The 9,459-nt window shown below is 41.1% G+C and overlaps 1 protein-coding gene across 1 annotated transcript; it reads right to left on the reverse strand.

Moving 5' to 3' along the window:
• Positions 1 to 2,617: 2,617 nt before the first annotated feature.
• On the reverse strand, positions 2,618 to 8,766 carry rnmt (RNA (guanine-7-) methyltransferase). The gene is made up of 11 exons (XM_070921772.1): positions 8,703 to 8,766; positions 7,265 to 7,404; positions 7,042 to 7,171; positions 6,805 to 6,930; positions 6,159 to 6,274; positions 4,787 to 4,968; positions 4,391 to 4,555; positions 3,975 to 4,092; positions 3,654 to 3,755; positions 3,519 to 3,552; positions 2,618 to 3,040 (listed from the first exon to the last, which is right to left on the reverse strand). The coding sequence occupies exons 2-11, from the start codon at positions 7,394 to 7,396 to the stop codon at positions 3,003 to 3,005; spliced, it is 1,143 nt and encodes a 380-aa protein (XP_070777873.1). The 5' UTR covers positions 7,397 to 7,404; positions 8,703 to 8,766; the 3' UTR covers positions 2,618 to 3,002.
• Positions 8,767 to 9,459: the final 693 nt, after the last annotated feature.

Genomic DNA, 9,459 nt, shown 5'->3' on the forward strand with positions numbered 1-9,459 from the left:
TAACAAACAGTGCAGTGACCAAATAAAGTGTCCAGTAGGGGGTGGGTACGTTAATGTAACGTATAACTTGTGTTGGGGGGGGTCAGTGCAAGACTTTGGCCGTGTTCGTCAGGTTGACTGCAGAGGGGAAGAAACTGTTTTTGTGGCGGGAGGTTTTGGTCCTGATGGACCGCAGCCTCCTGCCAGAGGGGAGAGGGTAAAAAAGATAGTGTCCGGGGTGGGAGGGGTCAGCAGCGATCTTCCCTGCTCTTCTCAGGGTCCTGGAGGAGTACAGGTCCTGAAGGGATGGGAGGTTGCAGCCAATCACCCTCTCTGCAGAGCGGATGATACGCTGCAGTCTGCACCTGTCCTTGGTGGAGGCAGCAGCGTACCAGACAGTGATGGAGGAGGTGAGGATGGACTCTATGATGGCAGTGTAGAAGTGAACCAGCATTGTTTGTGGCAGGTTAAACTTCTTCAGCTGCCTCAGGAAGTACATCCTCTGTTGGGCTTTCTTGATGAGGGAGCTGATGTTCAGCTCCCACCGGAGGTCCTGGCTGGTGATGGAGCCCAGGAAACGGAAGGACTCCACAGTGTCCACTTGAGAGTCACACAGGGTGATGGGGGCGGGTGGGGCTGACTCCTAAAGTCTCCAACCATCTCCGCTGTCTTTGAAGCGTTAAGCTCCAGGTTATAAATAATTAAGATCATACTACAAAGGGTTAAAAAGGATAATCACATTCAGACCAATTCATTCGGTAAGGAAATTAAGGGGTTAAAAGCTAAAATAACATTGACAGAAAAAGATCAAATTGAAACCAATTCATTAGTAAGGGAATCAAGGGGTTAAAAAAGTTAAAAACTAAAAGACAAAGTTAAATTTACGTTTACAGAAAACCATTCCATTAAGACCAATTCATTTAATAAAGGCATTAAGGGGTTAAAAGTTAGAAACTAAAAGACGAACTTCCAAAGTTAAAATAACAGGGACAGAAAAACATTCAGGAATTCAGAGGGCATAAAAGGAGCCACACGCAGGGGAGAGCTCACTTTTGCTCATGCTCTCAACATCTCTCCAGTAAGTCACTAGCAAGCCAGCCTTTTCTTTTTCTTTTTTTGTGTGCCGTAGCCTGAGGAAGACCCACTACAGGGTCGAAACGTTGCGCTTTTGGGCACACAACTTTTTGTTGTTAGTTAACAAAAACAGTTTTTGTTTAATTTTGATTATTAACTAAATAAATAAATAAATAATTACATAAAATAACAAAGGCGACAATAATTATAATACAGCCAAACCAGATGGCTTACGTGCGGGATGGTTGGACGGAAGTGCGCTACGTCAGGAGACGCCAGCGCTTCCGTGAACCAGCTTGGGACCAGTAATACGTTGCCGACCGGGGGATGGACCGTGCACCTCCCGCCCCATTTACGGGACGGGCTCAGTTCCCCTATCCTAACCCTAATTCATTGTTATTTAGGATGCAAAACTAAAAACAGCATTGGATATATAGGGAATTAAAAAGACAACTGGAATATAAGGGGTTAAACTTAAACTGCACTTGTAAAACCGAAACTTTAAACCTGGAAAATAAATTCACTCGAAAGAGAAGAAAGGAAGGAGGGTATAAATAGAAGACCAAGGGAAATTTGCTCTCATTCTTACTCTGACAACTGGAGAAGCAACACCTTGACTGCATTACCTTGACTGCATTACAGCCGCTTGTTGTTGGTTTGTTATTTTGGTGTGTGCGTTGGCCTGAAGAAGACCTACATTAGGCCGAAACTTCGCCACATAGGCACACTAATATGATTTAAACATTCAAGAAATTTATTTTCTTTTATTTTTTTTCTTTTATTTGTTTCTTCTGCAAAACTAAATGTTATTTTCATTAAAAACAGCTTTTATTTTCATTTAAGTTAAAAAAAACATAGAAATTACATTTCGTTGACTCCTCCATCGCACCCATCATGGGCGGATGGGGAAATGAGTGGTCCGAGGTGCGCTACGGCAAACCCACAGGACCACAATACCAGGGAGCCAACTGGGGGAGGGTCCGAGCACCACCTGCCATAGGAGGTGGGGCCCTAACCCCCCCCCCCCCCCCCCCCCCCTACTCCCACTGCTTTTGTTCCTTTCCTTCCATGATTTTTTTATAGTACTCATCAGACCTGGATTGTCATGTTTTTAATTACACTGCTGAAGCTGACATTTGATTATACAAAGGATTTTATACCTTTTATTCACTCGTTTTTTTTTTAATGATTATTATGAGTATTTTTATTGTATATATATCATTTTATTATTGTGTGTATTGTTTTATTCAAGCACTGTTTTTTAAAACACATTTCTTATCATTTTCTTAACCCCATATTTTAGCACTTATACTTTTACTAACACTTATTTTGTACAACCTTGTCAGTTTTGGCACTGTACTTTTAACGTATTTACTAAGGTCTTTTTAATGGGTCACCACAGGTATGGGTTACAACACATACCTCCTCAGAGACCCGGGGAGGCCTGAGGACCTTGTTAACTTAGTCATTCCCACTGTTGCACCTGTTCAGCGGGCCAGTTACACCCCACACACTTTTTAAAAAAATTAAATAAAAACAAAAAAACACACCCACAGGGCTTTTATAAACAATTTTATTGACTTTTATCGAGGTTTTTATACAAAGTTTTTTAACACCCGAGAGCCAGTGCCCCTTGCAGCGCTCCTACGGAACGCTGCGCTTTTAACCTAACCTAACCCCTAACCCAATTCTTCAACCCCCCCCAGAAACATTATTGTTCTAATTCAAGACACTTTATTGTTCTCACTTTTTATTCAGAAGAAGAAAAATAGACAACAAGAACTGACTTTAAATTTAGTTTTAATTAATTTCTACAACAAACCCAACACTGTTCATAGTTTATCAAAAACAGAAAACAGGTAAACACTGTACAAACAAGATGGAGAACAGATGAGCTGATGAGCAGCAGGTCAGTTCACAAACTACATAAGAAGAACTTATTTTCAGCATCAGGACATCTTCTGAAAGACAAACACCAGGTAGATACCTGGACAGAACAGAGACCTCAGGTTATGGTTTTAGTTTGTTATAAACGGACAGTTATTTAGCCGAGTCAGGAGTCCCCTGTCATTACGTCTATTATGTGTAAATGTATTAATTCACCTGGTTATTATTACCTGATACCTGTTGACGTTATTCTGCAGGTTTGTTTCTAACCCATGAACATCTCAGTTAGTCTTTCTGAATTTATTAACTGTGACTTTTTAAATCTTAAAGTGTTTTCACCTGAACCAGAATCATGTTTACTGAGTTCATTTAGATGTGACTGATAGTAAAACTCAATCATAACTGCTCATCTTCATCACAGAAGGATGATGAAGGCACTAAGGTTTCTATCACCTCTGGATTACTAACTGGATCTGTTCAAACACCAGTTTAGATGTGATGACAAACCTAACCATTAAGCTGTAACAGTGAAGTTAATGTGATGATTAAATTGTAGCAGTAAATCTAAAGAAACTTACTGGCTGCTTCCCACTCAGATCTGCTCAGAGTGCCCTGCACACAAACAAACAACACTGTTAGACCAAACAGAAGCCAGGCAGGCCAAACCACACTGAACCAGTAGGAACCAGACTGTGTGCTGTCAGGAGACCCACCAATGGTAGTTTGACTCCAGCTCTGTCGCTGTGCTCTTTAGCATGGCAGTACTCTCCTCTGTTGTCTGCGGCCTGTCGACCTCCATCTTCACTGGGAAACGGCTGAAAATACAACAAACTATTCAACTACATGTTAACAACTATTCAAATGCAGCAGGGTTTTTATTATATTTAATGTATATAGTGCCTAATAATGATTAGCAAAACAAAAACATTGTTTTGTTTATGAACCTTGACAGTTACAGTATTATTGATTATTATGATGATGATTAACAATGTGATTATTATTTATCTTATTGATTTATAATTAACAGGTTTTACCTCCAGAGCCATCATCTTCATCATGAGACTGCGATGATGTTCCTTCTTCACTTTCTCTTTGAAGAACTCAGAGAATCTCTGCTTCAACACCAGACGCATGTTGTAACGCTTTGCCATGCTGACACAAACACAGAGGGACAAGTAGAGTCTTTACAGTGGAGTCAGCAGAGTAGAGTCACAGTAGAACCAATGAAGTCATTTTACAGTAGAGTGACAGAGTCTCTGCAGTACTTTTACAGTTAAGGGCTGTTCACGTTCATGTCAGCAGTTGTTCTTCTCATCAGTTAAACATCTTCTGAACAGACTTCAACAGCCATGAAACGGCACTGATTTATTTTGTGTTTCATATCATCACAGAAACATTTCCGACATTACAATGTCTCAGTGAAATGTTAATACTAAAAATAAAATCTTACTGTTCAAAAAGAGGAAAGTAGACAAGGAACTCGGGAACATCTACGACGTCCTCGAGGCTGAAGTGATACTGACATCCGAACAGAGGATAGAAACCTTTAGACTGGAAGGAAACTTTAAAAACCTCGCTACCAAACGACAGAGAGTCCGACGCCTCCACACGTTTACTGCCGAGGAGGAGCAGAAAAAGGACTGATGAGAGGCATTGACATTGTTATTCTAAACTAATCTTTGTCTATCTGCAAAAACAAAGTCACATTAACAAGCTCTGCACAGGTTCATATAGTGTTACATTCATCATATGATTATTTCACAGAATAAAACTATCAGTCACTAAACGTCCTGTCGGGATGAAGCAGAAAACACAGCCTATTGTTATACACAATCTTTGTTCTTACACAAGTTCAAAGGCATCTGGCGTCGTTCCGATGAAGAAACCTCCGGGTTTCAGACGCTCGCAGGCATTTCTCAGCATCATGTCAGTCTTCTGTTCACTCTCAAAAGAGTAATGATAGACAAACTGACAGCTGCAGATGTCAAACATGAGCTCAGGGTCATCCAGCTTCTCCGACAAAACCTCCTATACACACACAGGTCAAAGCAGTTATAGTTACGTGTCTACTGTTTGAAACTGATTCAGAGTACGAGAAGAAACTACGGAGACCTGGAAGGGACACACGAAAACTTTATCATCCAAATAAATGTTTCATTTAATCTGTGACTCCACCCCATATTACCACAAAACCTAACCTAAAAATGAAACTTTAACCACTGAGTCACCGTCAGCAGTGATGAACTGATCTAGGAGTTGTAGTTCTACAAGCCATGTTCATAAAATTTTACTTAATAATTAATAGTTAATAATTTTTAATACCATCAGTTAAAAAAAATGAATGAATAGCCATGATGTTTCTCCTGAGAGACTACAGCCCCCCTCATACAACTTATGACCCAGAGGCAGAGGTGGACTCCTGTATGAGAGACAGTCCCCCCTCATTGGATCCTCTTCACTAGCACAAAAGTATTCAGACGCTCTTCCTGATGCTGGCCGCTCTAGCGAGGCGTTGTCTATGAGTTTCGCGGACATCGGGACCATCTGAGCAGGAATTCTCTGCCGCAGGTCTCACAGTCACCAGACTAACCCCCCAGCATGTTGACACGTTGATATTTCTGAATAAAAACCGGTGAACAAGCTGTCCTTGAGTCAGGACTGAGGTAGGCCTGGCCTGTTTATTTTACTCTGACTGAGGTCTGACTACAAGTTTCTCTTTTGTTAACCTGTACACCTGTCAGCTGTTTTTGATCATTAATTAGACTATTACAAAAGTCTGGTTACTGTTTCTAACCTATCTATTTTAATAAGTTATAAAATATTTTTCTACACAGGAGATCCAGGCCATTATGCCTAAATGTTCTATACAGCAGTCTCAACCCTGGAGGATTCAATGTGTTTATGTGTGAATCCTCATGTTCTGGTGGTGTTTGTGCTGCACATATAAAAATAAGCCCTTCCTTATAAAAAACACCTTTGTAATAGGCCTAATGGTCATTTTTTACAGGGGTTACAGACATTCATCCAATCTAAATAGTACATTTTTATCTCGTCAGTTAACACTTAATGATCGGTTAACAAGGGTTGGCTATCGGTCAGAAAAATACAATCAAACTTTGCATCCCTACGTTCTACCTTGGTACAGTGATAAACTGATCTAGGTGTTGTAATTCTACCTTGGTACAGTGATAAAACTGATCTAGGAGTTGTAGTTTTACCTTGGTACAGTCTGCAGTGATAAATTGAGCGCTGAAGATGTTCTCATTAACGTGACTTTTCTTCTTCATGTCTTCGTACCGACTCTGACACTGTTCCACAGACACTCCTGCTATATCTGAAATAAAACATTGATAATCAGTTAGTGTTGTACCAACTTCTGCAAAGCATTATTAACATTAGAACTAATTAGAGTATATTCATTTCAAAGCGTCTTACAATAAAGTAACTTATCCTCCACAGGAACGAGAGCTAGATGTGATCAAAAACTGGAAGTTGATCCCCCTCAAAACATTAAAAGTGTCTTCAGAAAAACAAAAACAAAAGCAACAAGAGCTTCAACATTTTTATTCCTAAAGGAGTCGTCTGTAAGGTCTATCGTGGTGTCTGTGCATGCACTCTAAAACACTGATTTCAGCCTGCAGTGAGCCTGCTGTCCTAACCTCAGTGGGGAGCTCATTCCACCACTTTGGGATCAGAAGAGTCTGATCAAAAGAGGGACCACAGAGTCCTCAGAGTGACAGGGGAGCCAATGGTCCAGAGTGGTGCAGGATTTTACGGTGGCTTGTATGGAAGGAAGTTCCCCTCACTGCCTCGTGACAAGCACCAAGAGATTAAACACCAGACGAGCAGTATCTGTAAGATTACCTGCACAGACCAGGTGACTGATCCCTCCCCTCTTCCACTTCAGCAGGTCTCCTCCTTTCCCACAGCCGAGGTCCAACACAGACACCTTCTGAGACCCTGGCCCCCGCACCTGCTCCAGGATCTCACCTGTCAATCAAACAAACGGCCGATCAACTTTCACTTTCATCAGTGTTCGCCAGGTGTGTTCAGGTGTTTTAGGCATTTTTCTTCTGTAAAACAATGTTGATGATCACTTACCGATCAGGACGCTCTTCAGCCAGTTGTTGAAGTTCCTCATGAAAAAGATTCTGCTTCGACTTCGCGCAGCCAGACCGACTTCCTGCAGCCTGTTGTAGTGACTCGCCACCTTCACACTGTGATCAGTCACCTGACAGATCAATAACACGTCATCAATCACTTAAGACTATCAATAATCTATCAGATACGATCAAAATGATTAATAATCAGTAAGTAAGTCTACCAGCTTCTTGGTGGGTGAGGCTTCCTCTTCCTCATGTCTCCTCTTCATCCCTGCCTTCTGTCCTCCTCCTCCTCCTCCTGGAGTCACCCCTTCCTCCTTCACTGTTTCTGTCCTGACAGACTGAAGCTCCATCGTTCACACTGAAAACACACAAACAGGAAGAAATCAGGAGATGGTAGTTAAACAGGACATTTTCCCACCAGTTAATAAAGTCATGACAACAACCGGTGTTACCGACTACATGGGACACAAGGGTGACACGGGTGTAGGCGCACGGGATGGCTGTTGGGGAAAAATATGTCCACCCTGGTACCTCATACTGGGGGTGAGTGTGGTTAAGGTCAATTTTATCAAAGTTTCAATAACATAGCCCAATGTCACAAAACACAATTTTCCTCAATGGCACTTTAAAAGGTCTCTGAATGATTGCTTTTCAAAGACATCATTTCTTTGCAGATATATTTGGTGACTTCATTAGTGTATGCGGTCCACCTCACACTGTCCCTCTTATATTTAGGGCCTCTCCAGTTGAGATTTTGCTGTGGGGCCCGGCAGTGTGCTTGAAGGTGTGTAGATTAAAGGGGTTGCCTCCAGATGTTGCCACCTTCATCGGACAAAGTTTACAGATTGCCTCATTAATGTTATCAGGTTCCATATTACCATTGAGTTTAAATCCGAAATATTTCCAAATATGCACTTTTGCTTTTGGCTTTGACACCAAATCCTCCGCCATCGTCTTGTCAGTCAACTCACTCTCGTATAGCTAGACCTGTCTCCATACTTCTGAGAAAAGTCTGCCTCAACCCATTATCATTCTGGGATAGGTGAAAAACGGTCTGGCTTGTTTGTGTTTCTTTAAACCAATCACAGTCCTCTAGGACACAGAAGGGGAGGAGAATGGCAGACTTATCCCAACAGCCTACATTCAGTGAGTCAGACTACGTGATAAGTGAAATCTGACTCCTGCTGCACCTAATAGACATTTTCACTTTATAATTGCAGTGTCCATTGTCCAACAAAATATTGATAAAACCCTTACAATTTTACAAATTATGAGTTTTTCTATTTGATGAACGTGGGCATACGCAAAAATTAACTCAGTTGGTTTAATTTATATATAAAAAATAGCTAAATAATTGTTGGGAGCGGTCGCGGTTATATCAGTGACTTACAGATGAAACAGAGCAGACTAGCATCAGGAGAAACACACGGGCCATTTCTGATGTTCAACAGTTTTTATTCTGTACTAACCGCTAACGTTAGCTGTTAGCCGCTAACAGCTATTAAGTTAAATAAAACATCACTCTATCAGTCTGAGATAAACCGGAACCAGCCAGAAACACGGACTGTATTGAAATCTGCCCGCTGATAATAAACAAACAATTAAATCCGCAGTTAATGAGAAAAATGTATTTAAAGTCAATAAAAATAAACTCACGGTACTCTGCAGACAGGACGTGTGCGCTCTGGGTAGCTTCCGGCTATACATGCGTCATATTTCTGCGTCACATCAGAGACAACATGGCGGCGATATAAACGGAAGGAACACCGGTAGGAAAAAAGAAAAGAGGTGTTTCAGAAGGAAGTTCTGTGTATGTGCACAGACCTTATCAACATGTCAATTATAGATAGTCTTCAATCCTGTTATGACGTCACTAATAACATGTAGGAACTGTTGGAGTGACAGTGTTGACCACTTTATCGATCACTTTGATTATCAGCTGAGCCAACGAAGACCAGTTTATCAGATAACATCACATCTGCTGTAGCACCAAACTCCGTAAAGAAATCTTGTAATTTATTATTTATTTGATTTGAAAACTTACAAATGTCATAAACACACGATGACGTTAAACCTTAGTTATTAAAGTGTTCTCTTAAATTCGGTTCAGAAACCAGCGGGATTTTCTACAGATAAACTGTAAAGCTTCTAGTTTTTACACCGCTAGCACAGAAGCTTTGGACCACAAGGAGGAGGTTTTCAGACCGGGTTCCAAGAGTCAGATGGTTAGAGTCAGCTAGCTAATAGGACCACTAGCTAACGGCAGCTACAGTTAGCTGTAGTCCTGAGCAGAGCAGTCGAATAACTCAGACAGACTGAATATCTGACATTGTAACATTATATTACCCCTTCAATCGATTGCTCTTGATGTTCTTCACAGTTTGAATAATAATTTAATGTTTTTATGTTCTGA

This window comes from Enoplosus armatus, chromosome 16 (genome assembly GCF_043641665.1).
Source record: "Enoplosus armatus isolate fEnoArm2 chromosome 16, fEnoArm2.hap1, whole genome shotgun sequence".
NCBI lineage: Eukaryota > Metazoa > Chordata > Actinopteri > Centrarchiformes > Enoplosidae > Enoplosus > Enoplosus armatus.

Bases quoted from the DNA above. Each gene is read 5' to 3' on its own strand.
- rnmt (XM_070921772.1), bottom strand. From the start codon at position 7,396: ATGGAGCTTCAGTCTGTCAGGACAGAAACAGTGAAGGAGGAAGGGGTG. The intron at 6,931-7,041 runs GTAAGTGATCAT...TTTGATTGACAG, and splicing joins GCTGAAGAGCGTCCTGATCG to GTGAGATCCTGGAGCAGGTG. The intron at 3,756-3,974 runs GTAAAACCTGTT...TTGTATTTTCAG, and splicing joins TGAAGATGATGGCTCTGGAG to CCGTTTCCCAGTGAAGATGG.